General features: G+C 36.1%; 2 protein-coding genes across 2 annotated transcripts in view; one reads left to right on the top strand and one right to left on the bottom strand.

The window, feature by feature from the left end:
* The window catches only part of LOC126371708 (protein kinase C, brain isozyme), a 264408-nt gene extending 243739 nt beyond the window's left edge, over positions 1-20669 (top strand). The window contains exons 7-13 of the mRNA XM_050017028.1: positions 1705-2025; positions 5121-5294; positions 6506-6597; positions 7833-8199; positions 11414-11578; positions 12147-12307; positions 12581-20669. Of these exons, the coding sequence (XP_049872985.1) occupies positions 1705-2025; positions 5121-5294; positions 6506-6597; positions 7833-8199; positions 11414-11578; positions 12147-12299 (1272 nt within the window). The 3' untranslated portion in view covers positions 12300-12307; positions 12581-20669. The remainder of the gene's footprint in view (positions 1-1704; positions 2026-5120; positions 5295-6505; positions 6598-7832; positions 8200-11413; positions 11579-12146; positions 12308-12580) is intronic.
* Positions 20434-22741, bottom strand: LOC126371769 (tetratricopeptide repeat protein 36 homolog). Its single transcript, XM_050017128.1, has 4 exons — positions 22516-22741; positions 22060-22239; positions 21318-21493; positions 20434-21055 (listed from the first exon to the last, which is right to left on the bottom strand). Exons 1-4 carry the CDS (start codon positions 22643-22645, stop codon positions 20972-20974), a joined length of 570 nt encoding a protein of 189 aa, XP_049873085.1. The 5' UTR covers positions 22646-22741; the 3' UTR covers positions 20434-20971.
* Between the last annotated feature and the right edge of the window lie 977 nt (positions 22742-23718).

The following is a 23718-nucleotide window of genomic DNA, read 5'->3' on the forward strand; positions in this document are numbered from 1 at the left end:
GGGGTAGTCAGAGTTACATCCATCGCAACATGAACTAAGTACCCAGACCTAACCGATCCTTCTGTTAGACCAACGTGATAGATTGTGCGCCTATGCACTGCTGCACTCATTGGTGCAAGTTCGGTACCGGAGTTCAAACTGGCGCTCCCCGTTTGAGAACTAAACCGGTGAAACCACACGACCACAGTGACTTCGAATGAGCAGAGCCACAATTAATCAGAAGACAACTTTAGCCACTGTTGACACGAAGTCCTAAGATGAACCTTATCGTGACAAGGTATCAGCCTGTCGCCCATAACAATTGCCCATCATAACTGTTAGAAAGAACTCAATTTTTCTGTCGGATTTTACGACTCGAATAGCTGAATGTCTTGTATGTTTTTTTAAAGTATAAAAACTCTTTTTTTTTTCTTTTTTTTTACCTTTGATGGGTTCGCTCTTGGCCCCAGACTTGCCCGAAGGCATTGACGAGGCCTAAGATGGAGCGAGGTTGCCCAGAAGAAAGCACCTAAGGCTTTGTTTTATAAACAACCCACGAATTATGGCTTTGACAGCGAGTCCCTGAACGTCGATTCCCACTACGGCGAGTCTCTTTATAGTGAGTGGCTCTACGTCGCGCTTGTCACATGTTTGTACCGTTTAAAACATTTTTATATCGACGCTATATACACTACGTCTCTGCATTTGACTAGGGCCCTGTGCCGAGGTTTTCTTAGCAGCTTCTTTTCCCCGGCTATACAGATTGTGAGAAGCTGCAGTAGATTTAGGCGGATGAGAGGTTTGTTATGAAAAAATTCAAATATTTTTTGAAATTGAATTTTGAATTCGGTTCTAAATTTGAAAGTCAATTCTAAAGAGATTAGACAAAAGCATTATTTTAATATACAGAAGAAAAACATGAAAGACAAACATGAAAGGAACCCTGTTGCGATGTAATAAGCATATTCTCATTAAAACCTAATACAATCACGCCTATTTCGGAAGCAGAGACAACGGAATTCTCTTTTGTTTCTAATCAAATCATTTATTCGCATAAGAATCATGGTTTTGTCAAACTGTTGGCAGGTTTTATGTTCTAAATATCACATGATCCGCTAGATATAAGCATGCGAAAATTTAGGAGGTACTTAATTAACTAATATAAATCTATTTACTAACTAACTAACGTAATATAAATCTAACCTCTAATTCTAATTAATTTGTACCACCTCTTCATCAAAACAGTATTTTAATACAACAATATACAATCTCGTAATAACAAGATTAAGTTTATTTTTAGGAAGCAAAATCTGGAACTACTGAAGTACTTAACTGATTTACATTATGATTTTACGTTTGAAAGTTAGAACTAAGTAAATAATAAGTCGCCAAATATCGGCTCCGTTCATGAATAAAAATAATGAGAGAGAGAAAATGTTCATTTCGCAAAACTACACTCAAACATCAGGAGATACAGTAAGATTTTACGTTAATAATAATGAGCATAGGTACAGTAACTCGAAATTCTGCTTTGGTCCCCCAATGGAATCGCACATGTTAAGTAAGCGGCACGTGCGGTTAATCCAGACATATGGCGATGTATAAGAGCGTTCACGCAGAATCGTAGTCACGCGCGTTTGACTACGTTCGATTTATAAATTTTCGAATTCAGCAACTTTTGAATTAAAAAGTATTCAACTTTAAACATAACTGTCTCTGCTCCAGATATGGGACTGGGACCGGACCTCCCGCAACGATTTCATGGGGTCCCTCTCCTTTGGGATTTCCGAGCTGATGAAGGCACCAGCGGATGGGTGGTTCAAGCTATTGACCCAAGAAGAAGGCGAGTTCTACAACGTGCCTGTGCCGGAGGAGGGGGCTGACTTGGCCCAGCTGAAGAACCAGATGAGGGCCACAAGTGTGGGGGCCCGGCGACCCCCGCCGCCGCCGGACCGCGAGGTCCCCCACAATATGGCCGCTGCTGACGTCATTCGAGCGTCCGACTTCAACTTTATTCAGGTGCTGGGCAAGGGGTCTTTTGGAAAGGTACTTACTATTTTCAAGTAATAATACACTTATCATCTGTTTTTTTTAATTATTTACAAAAAAACCTACATTATATACAATTAATAACATGTCAACTATACTTAAACACTTACTTCTACTTATTACTTGGTGCTAGTTTCCAACTAGTCAAATCAGTTACTTTTTACTAAACGTCAAGGCACAAAATGACTATGGAATTTCTATGAAAAAGCACACTATGACGTCATAGAAAAACGTGATAAAATGCGGATTTAATATTAAGTTTTTTTTTTATTAAAATTCATAAATAAGTTAAATAGAAAAAATACTGTTTTTCGTTAGTTCTAGATTTGTCTTTATTTAGTAATCAGAATTTAATAATTTATCTTGAACCTAGAACACGACCCATTTCTGGTGAACAAAACTTAATTTTAATTTGGTGTGACCTTTTTAAAAGTAGTGCTGTCCTTTACTTACGATAAGTAAAAAAGAGATCTAGTTTTGGAACTAGCCAACTAAATTCAAAGAAACTTTGTGTCTGCCAGTATCAATACCCTTTTTGGAACTTTGTCGTAGAAATTAAGACTAAACCATTTTGAAATGAAAATGCGAAACTTATGGTGAAAGACATTTTTTTTGTTTTGATTTTCCCCGAAGGGCAAGGCAAAGGGTTTTTTCTTGATGAAATGACGAAAGGTGATGACGATGAATGATGAAAGCTAAACCCCCACCCTCGGAGCAGTCTCTTACTCCAAACCCCAAAAGAATTAACTCATAATTCCGCATAAACTTTCGAGTTATGAAGCGGCTTGTTGGCACGAAGCGAAAAAAGATAGGTACACTTTGTTTATTGAATATTCCGATATAATAACACTGTCGCGAATGTTTTCCGACTAACTTAATGCGATCATTAATCACAAAACACCACTTCGTATTAGTTATTTAGATTATTCAATGAAGAAAGCAACCGTTCCGTTCCCGTTCCCGCCAAAAAGACTGGTCAAAGTCAGTTATATAGCCTCTATTATAGTTACTTTCACGTCAAACACAATATAAAGCTTCTAAACATTTTGGTTTCTAAAATTCATATCAGAATCAAACAAATCAAAGCTTTACATACCGACTAAATTGAAGGAACAGCTGTCGCAATCCAAGTCATTCTACCTCATTGTTATTGAGAGCATATTTGGTAATCTCGTTCTTAATCGACAGCTATTAAAATAAAATTAAGTGTCGTACAGACTATACAAAATGTATAACGCGCAATATTAAATTTCATTACACGATCCGTTGTGCTGTTGAAAGTTTATTGTCCCATAAAGTATGATCATAAACATCGTCGCTACAGTGTTAGCTTTATCGTAGGTACTATACGGCAAGGGATATGGTAATGTGCGCGCATAACTTTCAAGAGACTGAAAAATTCAAATCTTGTTAAGAGATTTTTGTACGGAGTGTCCGGTGTGGTAATAGTTGAGGCTCCCTGGTGACGCTGCTCCGGAATACATTCCGTTTAAGGACGGTACTGAATCCCGGTTCTGGGTTCGAATCCCGGTGGGGAAATATCACAAAAAATACTTTGTGATTCCTAGTTTGGTTAGGACATTACAGACTGATCACCTAATGAGTAAGATGATTCGTGCCTCGAAAGGCACGTTAAGCCATCGATCCCGGTTACTACTTACTGATGTAAGTAAACTCGTCGTCGTAGTCATGTTAGGGGCTTTTGGCGGCTCAATAGTAACCCTGACACCAGGGTTGATGAGGTTGTATGATAATCCACCACACAATCCATACGAGAGAAGATATACGATCCTGACGATCTGATCACCATACCCGATGCCATGGAGGTGGCCAATCAGCTCGCGACAGCAAACACCTCAGGACCCCGATAGCATGGGCGATGATTTCCCTTATTGAGAGATTTATCGCTATCAATCTATTCCGCGCTGCTTCTATTAGACATAATCTTCGAGACGAGGCGCTCTCCCTCCGGACTCATGGTCACACCTTAGCTGAGGTTTACGCACACACATCTTCAATTTTTTTGTCTTCAATTTTGTACTGGGTGAATACTCTCAGCACGCCCTATTGACCAAGTGAATGCCACACAAGGCTAATCTACAATGAGTTAGTAAATAAAAAGTAATTTAATAAAATAAATCGACTCAAAAATCTGCCAAATAAAAAGTAAGAAATAATATTCAGTTTTTTAAATTCTGAAGTCGGCGCAACCAGCAACCTACATTATGTAACTGTAAACCCTGCAAATGCTCCACCGTGGTTACTTTACCTCTGACAACGGGTGGAATACTTATGCTGTTGGAGCATCCAACATTGTATTCAACAAATTACGAATATTGTGCAATTACGGGTTAAATTGAGAACCTTTTTTTTGAAGTCGGATAAAAAAAAACAGTATAAAAGAAAGATGCTGGAACAGCCCTAACGCGCATTTTGCACGAGAACCGCTGTCGCCTGTTCAGCCCCACTCTCTTTTGCTACTACTCCTGCAAACAGATAACTACGATAACTGTACTGCTTCTCAAATTCCATAGCCACTTTACCGGCAATATATTTTATGTGATAGGCTGCAATTTTCTCATTACTTTTCGTAAGAAAGAAAGAAAGAAACGTTTATTATAAAGGGACACCACAGTAACAAATACAAAACAAATATATAATATAAAACACAGAGTAACACACAACTTACAATCAAACAAAACACATAATAAAAACAACATGCACGAGAAATACAAATAATTGAGTGTATGGACTGGTCAACGATGGTGGTGGTGTCCTTTATAAAAGGGCCTCACTCAGCATAAGCCGCGGCGCGAGCCACGACGCTGGTATTCTGTGGACCCTGCATACAAAAGACAATGCATACAAAAGTATTTTTTGATAAATAGCCCATCATACTAAATAAGACGACCTTTTAATATATTTTCACGGAGCTCCGTGAGTCGCAAAGTTAGCGGTCGAAAGCAGTGCAAAGTGGAAGTATTTGCTCATACTTGTATAGCGCGCGTTTCGTGCTCACATGGCCCTTCTAATCTCTGTCTTCTATTGCGTGGTTGAAAAGAAACTAAAGCTTCAACCCTTGTCTGTTCCAGGTGATGTTAGCCGAACGTCGCGGCACAGACGAGCTGTACGCAATCAAGATCCTGAAGAAAGACATCATCATTCAAGATGACGACGTGGAATGCACCATGGTGGAGAAGCGGGTGCTGGCGCTGAGTAGCAAGCCACCCTTCTTGGTGCAGCTGCATTCTTGCTTCCAGACTATGGTACGTTCATAGAGTAAAGAATAATACTGTGTAAAGACGAATAGGCATTTGCTAGATAAGCGTGATCCACCTTAGACCACATCGTTACTTACCATCGGGTGACATTGGGGTCAAACGCGAGCCTATATTATTTTAAAAAAGAGACTTCGCTCCGCACCGGTCCGTGCTAACTGACATAATAAAACTTTATCCCAATAGGGGTTAGTCGATACATCCATTGCAAGATGAACTAAGTACCCACGCGCCACCGAGCTTTCTGTTAGACCAACGTGATAGATGGCGGCGGGGCTCCGTGCTATCTGTGGAACTAAAAAGGCCACATTAAAGCAATTCATTTAAAAAAAAAACTTGTTGCTGTTTGTTATTTGACATTTATTGGCATTGTGCACTTAGTTTTATATCCTCAAAAGTCAAATGGCAATTATTAGCGAGCTAAATCAAAAATGACCAACTCAGTATTAAGGTCGTAAGGCCCAAAGTCCTTTTAAAATCCAAATCCCATAGTTTAACTATTTTGTGTCTGGAAATCCGGGCCTTACGAGGATATCGTATAATAAAGAGTAAAAGAACATAAAATTATAATAATTTATAAAAAACCCCTACTTTACACTCCCGTTGCTATGCGCCATATAATCAAGAACAACGCCAACAGCAATATTGCTTTTTAGATGAATTGCTTCCATGTAGCTTGTTTGACGTGTCTGACCGCACCCCTGATTTACGTACACAATTCAATTGGTAAGATGGTTGGTTGGTTGGTTGTGGATGGTAAGGAGCGCACGCGAATGTATGTCCCGCTCGCAGTCACGAGGCAAGGCGGATACAGCGGCGCGTGTACAAAAACTGCATCAGCTTAGTGTCTGTGTCGCACATCGCACTTTCCTATACTTCTATCCTTTTCTGTCACTCAGAACCGTCATTTCGTTGAGTCACTTCACTGTCACTGTCGCAAAGTTAATAACAGTCTACACGGCGATGTGGCTGTTACCCATTTTTGTTTTCAGTACGAAAGACACCACCCACTGAGTTTCTTTCAGGCTGTCCAAGGTTAGCTGGAAGAAATCCCAAATAGGGATAAGCTCGCCTATGTAACGATAAATTATATGTAAATTTTCTTTGTATTCTAAAGCAATAAAGAGTATACAAACAAACAAAGACTGTAATAGCTAGTTACGTTAATTCAGTTTGACAGTCTGACTGTCTGGTTTCAGGACCGGTTGTACTTCGTGATGGAGTACGTCAACGGAGGGGACCTCATGTTCCAGATACAACAGTGCGGCAAGTTCAAGGAGCCTGTTGCTGTGTAAGTAAATCAGTGTTGCCCAATAATCGACTGTATATCGATTATTTTCTCATCATCATCAATTTAAGAGCCACGCTCTTGTCGGTGTAGCATTTTCCATTCCAGTCTATCAAAGGCCAATTCCTTGACTTCCCTATAAGACACGACGTTAACCTTTTCTTTAATCTGTTCCATGTAAGCTCTTCTTGGTCTTCCCCTTCCTCTCCTTCCTTCTAGCTTTCCTTCTATGATGTTTTTAATGAATTCGTCGTGTCTTATTAGGTGTCCAATCATCTTGCCTCTTCTGTCCTCAATAATTCTCAGTATTTGTCTCTTTTCCCTTACTCTTACTAGCACTTCCTCATTTGTAACCCTTTCTGTCCAACTTATTCTTTCCATCCTCCTCCAACACCACATTTCAAACGCCTCGAGTCTCTCTCTGTCCTTCTGTGTCGGTGTCCAAGTTTCACATCCATAGAGGGCTATACTTCATACGAAGGTTTTGACACATCTTTTTCTGATAGTTTTGGCAATCTTAGCCTTGAATATGCACCCTTTGTTATGGAAAGCTTGTTTTGCCATTGCTATTCTGGTTTTAACGTCTAAAGTACATCTTGAGTCATTCGTTATTATGCTGCCTAGATTTAGGGGCTTACATTATTTTCTAAGCCCCTAAATATCCATATACCTGTTGATAATATCGATACTATCATGATTCTGAGTTGATATCAATAAGAATTTCCTGTCTGAAATTTTTAGTGTATTTTTTTATTATCTTCAATTCCGTATCTTTGCGACGGAAATTCCACTTAATAACTGCTCTGAATCATGGTCTGAATCATCCCTTAAAGTTTTCATTACCATGTCAGTAACAGTCTGCATTATTAAACAGAACGACCAGAGGGGTTGAAATGGCCACATCGAAGCAATTCATCTAAGAGAGCAATATTGCAATTTAGTATAATATTGCGTATTTTAGTAAGTGCGCAATGCAAACAAATGTCAAATAGCGATATTTCTTTCTTAGATGATTTGTTTCGATGTGACCATTTTAACCCCCAGTTCAGTACAATTAGTGATTATATTTCAATAAAATAACATTTTACAATCGTTTCAATGCGTGGATAGAATTAGATCTGTCAAAGTACGTTATAGTGTTGTGACGTTTATGAGCTTAGTGATGTAGGTATCAGTCGATATTAGGTCGATCGATTCTTTTCTATCTAACAATATATAAAAAAGATTTTTCTTTCCAGATTTTACGCAGCTGAGATAGCAATTGGTTTATTCTTCCTCCATTCTCGCGGCATAGTCTACCGCGACCTGAAACTCGACAACGTCCTTCTCGACCAAGACGGCCATATTAAGATCGCTGACTTTGGCATGTGCAAGGAAGGAATCACTGGGGACAAAACTACCAAGACCTTCTGCGGGACGCCGGATTATATTGCGCCAGAGATCATTTTATACCAGCCGTATGGGAAGTCTGTGGACTGGTGGGCTTATGGGGTGTTGCTTTATGAGATGCTAGTTGGTCAACCGCCATTTGACGGGGAAGATGAAGAGGAACTATTCGCAGCTATTACAGATAACAGCGTGTCTTACCCAAAGACCTTGAGTAAGGTGAGCTTTGATAATTTATTTTATGAAAATGTTCGTTAAATAGAACGTGTTCACTCTTCGCCCCGCACCAATTCGTATCGGGCGCCGACCTCACCCCCTCTGGGTTTTAATGTAGCCTTAAGTGTGTCATAAGCCGCTAAGGAGTAAGGGGGAGCAGGCCGACTGTCTCGCTCGCACATGTGTGTCAGGCGGCACACGGTAGAAACATGTTTTTTTTTGTTTGGAGTGTCTGGGGTATGGTTTGTGTGGAATATCTAATGCATCCGTACTAAAGACTTTACAACTTCCTCCAGATCGTTCTCACTTAAAAGCATAGTAAAGCTGAAAACAGGTCAAAATTCTTCTGCATCATACACACCCCGGACACTTCATACAAACAACCTCGTTTTACACGGACACCACACATTGACGTTATCGAACACGCGCATCTGTGTGTGTGACGTCTGACGCCAAACGATTGAAGTCTAAACTATATTCGAGGGCGGGTTAGGTTAACTTAGCTCAGACGCTGGTGGAGAGTTGCCGTTCTATAAGTAGTATCGTTCCTTACTCTATGACATAGAGTCGGTCGATTTTTGTTGTTAAGGTGATTCGTTTTCCATACAAAAGTTGATGCAGTGCTACAGGAAAACGGATAGAGGAATATTGTTATAAAACCGATAAATAGTAATATTTTGGTGTATTATTTTCGCAAACTAACAAAAATTTAGGGTCCGAATACGAGAAGTACCATTTTCAGACCCTCAATTTTGATCAATTCTACATTTGTAGTGGTGCAGATTACAGTGTATTTGCTGAGCGTGTAGAGGTGTCAATGTTAGTTTGTGTGCGTGATAGTTTTTTTTTCTAAAGGCTTTGACTACTTGACAAGTGTAATAGAATGTCAGTGACAATTTATAAAGAGATTTTGTATGAAGAGAATAAATATAAATAAAAAACTAAAAATACTACAATCTGAGAAAAGGAATATTGGAAAAATATTTTTGTAATAACGTATATTATTTAAACATTTTTAAATAATGGGTAAATACCGTGTTTTAAAAGAGGACATATATTATAATAAAAAATCAATACATAAAATGAAATGGCTGTATGGGCATAGTTCCCTTTGCCTTACCCTTCGGGGAAAACCAAATCAAAAAAGAAGTTGTTGCATTTGCCGGCCTAAATAGTAGTCATTTATAATTAATTGTTTTTCCATCCAACATACAGATTTATTTATATTCTCTTTGCCGCGGACTTTTTGGTGGGACCGGGAACGGGAAGGTTGCTTTCTTCATTGAATAATCTAAATAATCAATACGAAGTGGTGTTTTGTGGTTAATGATCACATTAGTCGGAAAACATTCCCGATAGTATTATTAAATCGGAATATTCAATAAACAAAGTGTACCTATCTATTTTCGCTTTGCGCCAACAAGCCGCTTACTTCGTTTGGGGTTCGGAGTAGGAGTCTGCTCCGAGGGTGGGGGCTTAGGTTTCATCATTTCATTAATCATCATCAAGAAAAAAAAACACAAGACATGGCTGTATGGGCATAGTTTGCCTTTGCCTTGCCCTTTGGGAAAAAAAGTAAGATAAATTTTGAAATTCTTATGTATAATAAACAAACATCACAGACATCATGACAGATCTAAAACTAAATAAAATCTTTTTTCTTTTTTCTATTTGACTTATTTATGAATTTTAATCAAGAAAACGTGATAATAAGTTCGACAGCAACCAGTTCAGGTCCCCGAAACAGCCCATTTCAGGCCGCGTATATATGGAAATACTACTTCAATACGTCCCAGCCTCGTCTTTTTTTAACGTCCTCGTTATAAAAAGACGTCCTAACCTGAACTAACTAACCTAACAATAAACACCACGCGTAAATATATGTCCAGAAATGCGCTGTGAGTCGTCTGGACTGGGCGCGAAAACAACATAGAATTCGATTAGGTGCTAAGTGTCCCGCATGCTATCACCAGCTGTCACTGACATACGTATGAAGTCCCGCGGATTTTATTGGAACTAAATGACAAGTCATAATAATTATATGCGGATACTGCGACATCAGCGCCGTGCTTGCGGGACGTCCTGAAGCGCTATTACATCTTTCAAACGCGATGCGACAAAGTTTGAACCTACGCAATTTAGGAAAAATCTACCTTATTATTACTGTACTGTGATCGTTATTTGTAAAATCATACAATACATATACACAATTCTTTATACACAATATAATTATTATGACATATTGTGGACTTTTCGGTATACCTACAAAAAAGGAACAATTCAACCATACGTTGTTTTGTTATATCTCAATGGGCTAAGGCAGCGTTTTCGCCGAAAGCCCCAAGTCGGCTATATTTGTAACGATAATTATGTTTGACATTCATCATCATTTTTGAACCATTTTATACAAAAAAAATACTTGTATAAATTATAAACCCTAAAGACGCCCATGAATCACTCTACTCATTGGTGAAAACCGTATGAAAATCCGTTCAGTAGTTTTTTAGTTAGCCGCATGTTCACTGATGCGATTAATGCCTGTTAGAATTTTACAAAATAAAAAATACGGAAATTACGGAAGGTACTTTAGTGCAAAGTAAATTATTGTATACTTAATTATAATATTATTGGTAAAAGTGATACTTTTTGAAAATTCCGTAACAAATAGACGGGTTCGCCAAATTCAATTGTAAAAAAAAATACAAAAAGTAAAAACAATTAAAACATGCAGTTGGGTTTGAACCGTGAACCTTAAGAATGGCGGCTACTGCTTTACCAAATGCGCCATTTAGAAGTTAGAAGTAGACTTCAAATTATGCATCTCTTTTAATAGCTAACCTAGTTCGCATGTGTGTGTGACAGCTTCGTGTTTGTACACAAATTGAAATGACACCAACTTTTGATGCAATGTTTCAATATGATATCTTCAGTAAATACTTCAAAATTGTAGCTTAACTTAAAGATAATGTATGTAAGATTTCGCCACCTAACATTTCACTGGGTCAGAACTCAACACTAAACGAATAAATGGAAAAAAATACGAAAACTGCAGAAGTAACGCCATCTACTGACGCAGCGTTACCTAGCTGACTGAAACACATCACCTTAATTTGAAAAATTCTTATGACGTCATCGGAAGAATTTGACACATAATATCTCTGGAGGGCATAATAATATACAAATAATACTTAGTCAATTGCGTGAAATTCCTCTCCAGGAAGCGAAAGACGCGTGCAAGACTTTCCTGACCAAGAACCCTCAGAAGCGTCTGGGGTGCGGCGCGCGGGGGGAGGAGGACGTGCGCACGCATCCCTTTTTCCGACGCATCGACTGGGCCCGCGTGGAGGCCAGAGACGTGCAGCCGCCGTTCAAGCCTAAGATTGTGAGTTTTTTTTTAACGTGGCATTAAATTTAAGACAACAGGGGGGCTAAAATGGCCACATCGAAGCAATTCATCTAAGAAAGCAATATTGCTAATTGACATTTGTTTGCAGTGCGCACTTATTTTTACATGCGCAAATGTCAATCTGCAATATTGCTTTCTTAGATGAATTGCTTGGATGTGGCCATTTTAACCCCCCGCGCGAACTTCGGCTCAGTACGTCACCTGAGAGCATTATATTTGAAATAATTTATTGACCCTAGTAGACGGATAGTTATAAACTTTAAGATAAACGTAACAACTTAAACTCACGACTATATCCTAATTGGGGTAGTCAGAGGTACATCCATCGCAAAATGAACTAAGTATCCACGCTTCACCATTCTGTTAGACCAACGTGATAAGTGATGAGCCGTATCACCATCTATAATGGTCGACCCAGCTGTGTTAGTGAAAACTGCTCTTAAGATAAATTAATAACTCATACTAAGTTTTTGCGTCTGTCTGTTTGTCTGTTAGACGGTTTTAAAGTTCTACCTTTAAAATGCTGTCTTTCTGAATATTCCAGAAACATCGCAAGGACGTGTCCAACTTCGACAAGCAGTTCACGCAAGAGAAGACAGAGCTGACCCCGACAGACAAGCTGTTCATGATGAACCTCGACCAGACAGAGTTCATGGGCTTCTCGTTCCTCAACCCCGAGTTCGTTCAGCACGTGTGAACTACTTGGTAAGGACCGTATGTCGTAAAATTCATCCCGTTCAAACATTAGAGTTAATTATGTTATGTTTAATATGAACGAACAGCCTTTATGCGCCCCTCCACTGGGCACGTAACTCCTGTAGATTAGTCGTCAATAGGTTATGCATAAAAAAAACAGTTGATGAACGCCGAACTGATTCACATATTTTTTCAAAGGATTTTTTTTTCAATAATATATCGAAAAATAAATAAAATCAAAACAATAACTACATCGAAATTAATAAAACACTTTTTCCTCAGGGTTGAATCTCCTTCTCATCATTGAAATTAATTCGCTCGCGGCCGCCGCCATGGCATCGGAACGCGGGAAAAGTACCTCTCCACTTGTTGACTGTCTCTGTCACTCACACGACGCTCGTCGTATGCTGTCTCGTTCACTCTCGACTGTAAATTACGTTAAGTTTAAAAATCTATAAAAACGTCGATTGGAAAAAAAACTGAAAAAAAGAACACCACTTTTTCTAGGTGTAAATATGATGAGGTTTAGGAATGTTTACCATTTGCTCATTCCTATTTGTTATTTTTTGTTTAAGTAAAAGTCCTTTTACTCGTTTTTAAGTAATATAAAGTGTTTTACCATCCGATGCGGCATGACTAAAAAGATTCTTGTAGTTTAGTCGTCAATAAGTTATGCAATAATTTGATTTGACTGCAATAACTTTGCAATTTGTATCTCAACGAATTTCTTAAAGCAATATTAATTGAAGATTTAAAATTATTATTCGTTGGATTATCATTGGCTCTCTACATTTTCTAAAGAAAAACATTGCATTGTAGATATTTCTCATGTAAGATTTTCTCTCAACATTTATGGAATCTCGTGAAATGTTCTGAAATATCGCTATCTTGGGGCCACTTTGTAGGTAATGTTCGTTTGTACATCATTAATGTCAAAAACGTACGTTTTGACGCTTCCTGTAGCGCTTAAATCACTCCCAATATTTCATTGTGAGCGACTATTAGCGTTATTATAATATAAGCGACGATGGATAGTCTCATTATGTTACGGCAGGTTAATTTCACATACGCTACATATCAATGTATGTAAATAATTTGTCGTGTCGTGTGGATGGCTCTGCGAATCATTAGGTTAAGATTGTGACATTTTTAGAGCTTTTTTGACATGACACGAATTTATAACGATAATAACCTCAAATGGCAACTTTCCTAGTAGTAACTATTTTAAAACTGGCAACTTTGCTAAGTAAGAATAGTGTAAATGGCCGAATTGCCAACTTAGTTTAAAAAATATCCTACAAGTTTATTTTAAAAAAGTTGTAGGATAACGGGTATAAAATATTAACTAAAAACATTTTAAATAACGTTGTTTTCAGCAAATTAATAATGTTTTAAATATAAATGACATTTTCTTCATACTGGCAACTTATTCAAAACTAAATTCGTGTCGTGGCAACAACCTGTTTTAATTTTATCAATTTTAAGTATTTTGAAGTCATTATTGTGGAGCTCACAACTCGAATCTCCTTTATGGTTAACTTATTGTAGTTAGAATTAAAATATTTTATTATTGACTATGGCCACATGGCCAGTAAAGTCGTATTGCTTTTTTTTTATAAAATTACTGCTGTAAAGGTTAAGTTTTCATTGTCTATCATAATTTTCAGTGCTCGTATATTGGATAGGTATGCTCATCTTTAGTTGTGTTGTGAAAACAATTCAAGCTTCATGTGCGCTATTTAAACAATCATTCTAGTTTTTGGAACCGTGTTAAGTTTTTTGTTTTGCATTTAAAACTAATTTCACTAATTTTAAGTTCATTTTACCAACCGTGATTGCATTTTGTGATTGTATGATCTAAATCATGTAACTTTTGTGAGCTTGATTGTTGTGTATATGGAAATGTATGTGAAAATGTGAAGTCACTTATATATGTATGTAAGCGTCTGTCTCTGAGTGACTATTTCGACTTGACTTCGATTTTGTGGTGTTACGTGACGATGCATTTTTTCTACTATTGTTTCATTATATCTTTACACTTTTCTAATGTTGATTATAACATATAAATGTTTGTCTTATAACACCACAAAATGACAGCAGTTAGCTGTGAATAATCATTTACTAAATAGCCTTACTAACTTAATAGTTATCGTTAAATAAAAATTACATTTATAATAAAATGTAACACTCTTGCTAGATTAAAATTAATGTGAATTTAAAATGAGAAAAAGCATTTGATTCTAAATTGAATTGTAATAAAATGACATTTAGGTGTTTTTAATTTTTAAAAGTCTAATGTTTTCTTTAGCGAAATATTACTGAAAATTATGATGTAGGTACATGGTATTTTCAGTAATGTGTAGATTACTTTACGCCGTGGTGTAATACCAAGTTAGATGGTAGCCCGGCCGCTTAGACATCATAGTTATTAATTTCAATTCTTTTAGGCTTAAGCATTACTTTAAGGATAGCACGCTGGCTCATTTTCATTAATAATAACAAACTATTCACTTAGTATAAGAATAGCATTTCTCAGTTAAGTACCTTATAAGTCTTATTGACGAACAAGAAATGACTCACTACGGCTTTTGTTGGTACAATTTGCGAACAGCGAAAACCTGTGGCATGTGTGACAAGAAAAGCACTGCCAATGCGTGAAAAGGAATAATTTATTTTAATTTGGTTGAAGTGCAATTAAAATCATTCATATTTCATTGTGCAAAGGGCAAACCAAGCCTTATTCGAGCAAAAATTCGCTTCTACAGTCATTTCTTATGTCTTATAAAGTATTTAAAAAATATACGCTTTATGTTGTACATTAGTGCCGAAGCGGGCAGCCACCAACTTAATTTGACAGGAGTAAACTAGCTCTATCTCTTTCTTGTACTTATTGTAAGTGAAGGACGGCACTAATTTAAGAGCTGTCGAACTAAAATTAGGTTAAGTTTGTGTGCGCCCGTGTAAGCACCAAAACTACTTATTGCTTTTTTCTAATTTTCATTAATATGATGACTGATCGTACTATCTATAGACGATTGATATTGATTGATTAATTGATTTACGTCTGTCAAAATGGTCGATATCTCATCGTTTTCAGAACGGGCACTGGTTGTGTCTTTTATAATGTGATCAAAACGTGTGTTCAGTTTGAACAATATCGTTTTAGAGTTTCATAATGGTAATAAGAATCCCTTACAAATGAAAGAAAGAAAGAAAGAAAAAATTATTATGGTATTTGTACGAATTTTGTTCATTTTGGTGAAGTATTTAGTTGAAAATGGGCCGGTACTCGTAGAGTATACACAGCTGGTGTGGGAGTCAACGTAGCGAGCGCTCAGAGCGTCCCCCATCCAGCTCCTACCGAACATACATATGGGTTTCTATAGTTCATTAGCCGTTCTAAAGTCTGGTTAAGATACTACTAGAAAGAGAATCTATACAGGTTACGTACGAGGACGAGAGATAAGGAATCGTGAGGCTTTCTCTTCTGTTAGTGCGTGACCTATACTTGTTTCTACCTTTACTAAACTTTAGATTATGCAATAAGTATCGGTTATAATATTTTGTCTATTTCGACACTAGCAGAACTGTCATAGATGACTGAAACCAGAGGGATTAAAAATTCCAAATCAAAGCAATATTGCAATTTGTCATTTCTTGATATTGCGCACTTACTGAGGGACTTTCCAGGGTGCATACCCCAGAATATATAGATGGCGCTGTCCAGATTTAACGTGATAATTATCTATTTTCTCATTGCTCGGGTACATAATTATTCAAAAATATAAAGTAACGGCAGAGACAAAAAAAAAAACAAAAAAAATAATAATATTTGTTGCTTGATATTTGGATCAGATATTTATTTATAGAACTATGTTGTTAGCTAAATTACACTCACTATAAAGATTTTGAAATAACTATTTTTATTGGAAGATATATATGTAGTGCCTGAGCGTAATACCAAGGGTCAACCAATTATACCCAAAAACAAAGATGCATATGTCTGTTATCTATGAAACTAGAAGGTTAAACGAAGGCAAATCTTTTTTTAAGAATGTATTCTCCTTTGATAGGCGCAAATGTCAAATTGCAAAATTGGTTTTTAGATAAATTGCTTCTACGTGGCCTTTTTAACCTCCCTGGAGCAAGAAATAAAAATCAATTCATAAACGCGCAAAATTTCACCTAGGCGGTGAAATTTATGATTTTAAATAGCTTGTGAACTATAGAGATAAATATTAGTCAGTATGTCTGCCATGACAATACGCAGAAAAACTGACGCCATCCGAAAATTCCCAATTGTAAACACTGACCTAAAATAAAAACTAAAATAATAATTCATCGAATTTCGGAAATGTGGTACGATTACCCCCCACCGAGCTACAAAAGTATTGGTAAAGTATCTTTTTTTTATGCTTACTTCTAAAAGTAAACTTCGCGATTTAAACAATACTTAGAAAAATAATAGAAATCTAAGTTATTGAAAAAAAGCTAGTTTTCGCTATAAAACCACTATTTAAGCACTGTTTTTGATATAAATTAGCTTTGAATTACGTAAGTACTATTTCCAAGCATTTAATTCCAAACGCGATGTTAGATAAAAATAGTTATATTATCAAAAACATTGCTTATTTTTTCAAATCAAAATCGTGGTCTCTATAAAATACCCAATTAGAAAAAAGTAGATTCTGTCTTAATGCCTTTACATCCTCATTTCCTGACTTGGTCAGTATTAGATGAAATAGTTGAAAGTTTTAAAAACTTCTAGCTATGTATTGTATTTAATCGTAAAAATATCATATATATTAAGATCTCACTTGTAAATAAGCATAGCATTAATTAAAATACACAGTTACTGGTCATTATTACTGTAAGCCTTTTCTAAAAACACACATATTTGTAATTGCTTTGATGACTACTAAAAGTTTTTTTTTTCTATATTTCCCGCCTTATTTTGTGTGCGTCAAGCTAGCGGCCTCAAAAAAAAAATGGGCACGAAAAAATAATTTGACCATACCAAAAAATAGTACTCTTATTGAAAAAAATAGTACCTGTTGTAAAAAAATTAGTACCATCACGGTTCTGGATTTATAGCCATGTTTTATTGCACTTGCTAGCTTGACGGTGAGCGAAATTTGGCGAGAGTTAACGACAAGGTCTTTCGCTTTGATTTAAACGCCGAAAAATAGTACCGAAATAGTACTCACCCCCTGCAAAATACCGAAAGTAGTACTTCAACGGTTCCAAAGTTATAAAGGCAGTTCTTTGATCCCGCTAGCTTGACGTTTTGAAAATACCTATTATCTGGGGAACGCTTGCATACTTCAGTATGTAACTAATGTCAATAAACTCGTATGAAATAGTACTCCCTACCATCATAATTTTGATCCGATTCTCTTTGTAGAAATGTTAAAAAATCAACATAACCTATGCCATACATTTGTTGTTGATACAGTCACGTAGACAATTACATAACCTCACAATTTATTCGTAAGTATTGCCATTTTGGAGGTCTACCCTACCATTTCTTTGCACTTCAGTGCTGCTATTACAAAAAAATCCTATTGCATACACCCATATGCACTAATTTTAATAGAAAATGGCTGCATGGGTCTAGTTCTTATCGAAAACAATCTGTGATTTTAATACATCATAATACATTTTTAATCTGCTGTTTTATTTTATAATTTATACCTTCATGTTGAATTTGTTACGGATCGAAGTGTTTGTTAATAAACAATTTGCAGTATTTGTAGAATAACTCAAAGAGTTTCAACAATGATATTACTTTCATCTAACAACCCTGGCACTTCACCAATTTTTACCCAAAAATGGGGAAAAATACTGAAATCTGACAACATTCTTGACCATGTGTAATAATTTTGTTCGCGACTGTACTTGTCTTAATAAATGTATGACATAGGTTATAATGACTTTTTGACATATTTCTACAAAGAGAATCAGGTCCAAATTATGATGGTAGGGAGTACTATTTCATACGAGTTTATTGACATTAGTTACAAACTGAAGTATGCAAGCATTCCCCAGATAATAGGTATTTTCAAAACGTCAAGCTAGCGGGATCAAAGAACTACCTTTATAACTTTGGAACCGTTGAAGTACTACTTTCGGTATTTTGCAGGGGGTGAGTACTATTTCGATACTATTTTTTGGCGTTTAAATCAAAGCGAAAGACCTTGTCGTTAACTCTCGCCAAATTTCGCTCACCGTCAAGCTAGCAAGTGCAATAAAACATGGCTATAAATCCAGAACCGTGATGGTACTAATTTTTTTACAACAGGTACTATTTTTTTCAATAAGAGTACTATTTTTTGGTATGGTCAAATTATTTTTTCGTGCCCATTTTTTTTTTGAGGCCGCTAGCTTGACGCACACCTTATTTTGACAGGGTGAAAACAGGTTTTTACATCTTCAATCTTTTAAACATAATATTATTAAATAGAAACTTTTTGGAAACAGCACTGTAATAACTATCTTTGACTGGTATTTTGAAATAAGAAGGGTCTATCATTTCAAAAAATAATTTTAAGGTCAAATACAAAGTTCTAAATTTAATTTATTTCTTTGTATTGGAAGTGTTGCCATAATCAAAACGGTCTATTGCTATGTCAAAACATAGTTTCTGCTTTTTAAGTTCTCGCCATTTTAGATCTACCCGTTTTAGTTTGAATTGTTACTCGTTATTGTATGTGTTCAGTGAGAAATTAGGTTAAAAAAATTTAATGATATTATTAATTTAGCTTAGCATTACGTGTGTTAGCATAGGTTGTTCTTCCTAAGTCATTAATTTTCTACATCCTTTTAATTAAAAATTGATATGTAACAGAAATATTCTATGTTAAATGATGAGATTCCGAAAAATAAATGTTTCTTTTTCGATTAGATACTTGGAGAAATTAAAAATGATTAAGTATGCCATTTTAATTTCGCTTGTCACTTTCTGATATCTAAATAATAGGCCTAAAACCCACATTTCTAAGTAGGTTTAACCCGTAGTTGATACAGGAGTTTAGTATACTTTCAATTAAAATATTTTACTAATTAAATTAATATTTGAACTTTAAATTTTGACGATGTTGACGGCGGATTGCACCTTCACCTGTGCCAAAAGTATTTGTAAATATTTTTCCATTAATTAGTGGTATTCTATTGAATATTATAATACTTATAACCAGACATTTTATGTAGTTACCATTTATTAATTGTGATTTTGCGAGCTACTAGTGGTTTCAAATCATTTCATTCAGAACTTTTAAGTTTTACTAAGTCTAAAAATTACCTTCTTACCTGCGAATTAAAAAATATTATTCGTTCGTAATATTAATTACGAATGGTTGATATTACTTATTATGGAAACTAATTCCTGAGAAATTATTATTTAATTGACAGCACCAACCACTAGTAAAATGCAAAAATACATTTAAAAAAATCATCGCACGTTTTTTGATTATTTATAACGTTTATTGCTAATCCTGCCAATTGTTTCTCATGTGTAATTCCTGTGCAATGTTTTGATAATAATTATTCCTTCATATATTGTATGGAAATATTAAGTAAGTAAGCATATGATATTGGATATTATTTTGTCATGTAAATTACATTCAAGCTTAGTAAAATGTTGTGTAAAATAATTTAACATTCTTGCAACTATCTCTGTGATAAATCATCCTTTCTCATGTTACGTGAAAGAGTGTTTTGTGTAATGCAGTTTTTTACAAAATTATTTATTTGGTGCCAAGAATTTTTCGAGATTTAGTATTTTATATGTCATTCCAAATTTATCTGAAATCTTTGATACAATTTTTTAAATTAATTCGGAAACGATATGTGCCAAAACCATTTATCACGTCAGAACCGTAAAATAAACATTTTTATTGTGTACTTAGGTAATTAATTAAATAACGCATGCATAAATAATTAAGAACACTCTTTCACGAAACTTTTATAAATTTAAATGTTAAAGTGCACTTTCTTTACGTTAAATTTTACCGTCGCCTCTTGCTAGGAGTTTAATATAATTAATATTATCAAATTTTAAATTTTAACCAACATTTTTAAAGGGGTTGTGTGCAGAAAGGTCACCAAAGCAGTTAGAAAATGAAAATTTCTGCACATGATCTTGTTTATGAGATTTATTGCATATTCTATTTATCTATAGTGTAGTAACAGTATTTCGATTTGTAGGATTACATTTGTCATTTTCAAAATGTAAAATTGTCATTTTCAACGTTTTTGGACTGTAGGTTCGGAGTGTTTCACTCGCTGGTCGCGGGAGATCTGGCTGGTGGTATGGATTTCTTGGAAGTAATTGTGGATTGTACTCAACAATATAAATTTCTAATCCATTAGATGTGAAGTGTTTTATTTCAAACATTGACTTCTTATAGAAACAAGTACTTAGACTCCAACCTCTGTAAAAAAGCATCCGCGGCGCATCTTTTACTAAACGACGGCATGTCAAGATAATAAAAAGAATATATAATTTAGTCCGATAGTGCTCTTTATATTAACAACCGTACCATGTTAATTTGAAGTATCTACAATTAATTCATATACGTAGGTATTTACAAAACGGTTCGCACGCTTTTTTACAATTAAAATACCTTAGCGATTAAAAGTCTACTTGTTTATATAGGTAGTATGTCAGTGATTTCATAGCCTTATTTCCTTCTCCCCGCGCATCACTTGGCTCAGCATTTGGTTGCAGAGAGCGGCGTATGGATTTAATTCCACCACCTAGAATAGAAATAATCTTTATACTAAATATTTTTTTATTAAAGCACTGTCTTTAACCAGATAAGATAGGTATTAATAAGACTCGTGTCCTGTTTACGACATCTGTCGAGTGACATGTGGTTGGGGGGTTAAAAAGCCACTTTTAAGCAATTCATCTAAAAAACTATCTATTTCAATTTGACATAAAAGTAAGTGCGCAATATGACAAATTGCAATATTGCTTTTTTAGATGTATTGCTTGGATGTGTCCTTTTTAGCTTACCTGTTTTTTAGCAAACCCGCTGCCCAGTTTTGCGGCCTCTGTGAAAGCGGCGCGTGCGTTGTCTGTGTCTCCACGCCTGCGCAGTAACACGCCGCGCTGGCAGAGTGCGAGCGCGCGCGCACGTGACCTTTTGTCAGCTGTTAGCTCTAAAGCGCGATCTAGGTCTGCCATTGCATCTGTTAGATATTAAAATTAGCAATAAATAAAGCAAACATTCTTTCTTGCGCACATAAAAAAATATGTAAACATAGGTGGGTGTTGATATATTGTAGATAAATAAGTAGATAAGTAGAAAAAAATTCATTAATTTTCCGACTGAAAATTCCACTTGATATCAACTCAGAATCATGGTCTGAACAATCCCCCTCAGTATTCGTTACGATGTCACTAACACCCATACCTACTTGAATGGCAACCTAGTACTTAAACGGGGTGTTAGTGACATCGTAACGAATACTGAGAAGGATGATTCAGTTAATTATTCCGAGTTAATATCAAGTGGAATTTTCCATCGTAAAAGTATACATAGAATTGATTTTTCAAAATTCATGATTAATCAAACTTTTTTTGATTGATTGTTAATTTTAAAAAAACTAAAAAAATATCATGAATTTTGCGACGTAAAATTCCACTTGATATTAACTCAGAATCACGGTCTGATTCATCCCCTGAGTATTCGTTACGATGACATTAACACCCTTTATACTTATAAAACAAAGGTAACAAAAACAGCATTAGGTACCATCATCTCGCTGCAACAGCCTCAGCAGTTGCGCTCTGTTGTTGTAGGTCTCTGCCCTATCAGGAGCCACTTCAATTGCCTTATTTAACGATTTCAACGCTTCATCGAGTTTTCCCGCCTCCGCTAACTTCACGCCTTCGGCGCAGATGGATGCAGATTCTTTGTACGCTTCTGATTGTTCTGTGTGGAATTAAACATATAAATTGACGTTAAATAGGTATTCCTAATAAAAAGTACTTACTTACCTAAGTTTTAAAATATCGATACTACGCCCTACCAATAAAATAGCTTCGATTAGGGTTATATAAAAAAAAACAAATAAGCAACAGTTGGGTATATTTTGTAGAAAAGAGAGATGGGAAGAAAATTCCCAGTTGTCACCCCAGGTGACAGCGCTTGAGGGAGATTCTGGGAATAATCCGAAAATTGAAAACTGGTCAGAAGAAGGAAACTTACCTTCGCTCTCCTCAGGGAAACTGTCTCCATCATCAACAACGTCAGCAGCTATAGTCGCTGTAGGATCAAAAATACTTCTCAAAACTGCCCTATCTCTTTCACTCAACCCTTCTAAGTCCGCCATGTTCATTTTTTCCAAAAAAAAAATACAAAAATGTCAAAATGGCTACCGCACTTGGCAAAGGCGCATTTTATTCTACCTTATACAGAATTCAAACTTGTTTCCGAGATATTATTATTCAATATTAATTATAAACAAGATCTGGTTTGAATGTTTGCGTGTGATGCAAACATTGTAAATAGTCATTTTACTGTGAGAATGAACCGATCTCGATATACCTACAAGGTACTAATTATGTAAATATCGAAACTGGTTAAGCAACTGCGACTTTATTCAAATAGTCAGTTGAGGTATATAGCATCCATACACGCCTTCTTCACGCCTGTAATTCCAAATGGGGTTGGCAGAATCATAACTATACTGTTGATACGAAGGTGTAAGATAGATTTGATGCACCATACTTAGGTAAGCAGCCCATTGCTCATATGAACTTAATTGGTCAAGATACAAGCTGTTATTACCAGTGATGTGCCGTACCCGGGAATGTTTCCAAAGTGGGAATGATTCCGTTGTAAAAACTCTTTAATATTAAAGACACTGACTGTTTTTCCCTTTAAAATTGTTCATAGAATAAGGAATACCTACATACCTGCATAAAGGTTAGGTAATAAATCTCTTTTTACATACATTTTGCGTCTTTTTTACTGTCGGGAACGTTACCAAAGTGGGCACATCACTGATTATTACATTTGCCAACCCGTCATGCCCTATGCTTCAAGGTCACGGGCTGGCGCAACGAGATCGGGAATATCGACGCTATTGGACTCGCTCGAGATCGTGGCCGTACCGCGACCGTGGTCGAAAAACCCGTAATCTTGACGCATTGACAGGATAGTTTGGCTGGTATAATAACCGCTTTAATCAGACCGACGATCTTAATAAAAACAAATAATTCATAGCCACTTTAATGTTACAACTGTCAGTGGATGACTATCAGTAAAATAAACGCTTAGTTGCGTTATTTCTCAATTCGTAGTTGTTAAACTTTTGGAATTAATTACCCTGATGCCGGAAGCATTATGGGCAAAGACCACAGAACGGGTGCCAAATGACAAAAGGCGTCCTGGCCGAACGAGTAATGG

This window comes from Pectinophora gossypiella, chromosome 13 (genome assembly GCF_024362695.1).
Source record: "Pectinophora gossypiella chromosome 13, ilPecGoss1.1, whole genome shotgun sequence".
Lineage (NCBI taxonomy): Eukaryota > Metazoa > Arthropoda > Insecta > Lepidoptera > Gelechiidae > Pectinophora > Pectinophora gossypiella.

Coding starts and splice junctions, on each gene's coding strand:
- LOC126371769 (XM_050017128.1), bottom strand. CDS start 22,645: ATGAACATGGCGGACTTAGAAGGGTTGAGTGAAAGAGATAGGGCAGTT. Junction 21,494..22,059: donor GCTGTTGCAGCGAGATGATG/GTACCTAATGCT, acceptor AATATCTAACAG/ATGCAATGGCAGACCTAGAT. Junction 21,056..21,317: donor GCGGGTTTGCTAAAAAACAG/GTAAGCTAAAAA, acceptor TTTCTATTCTAG/GTGGTGGAATTAAATCCATA.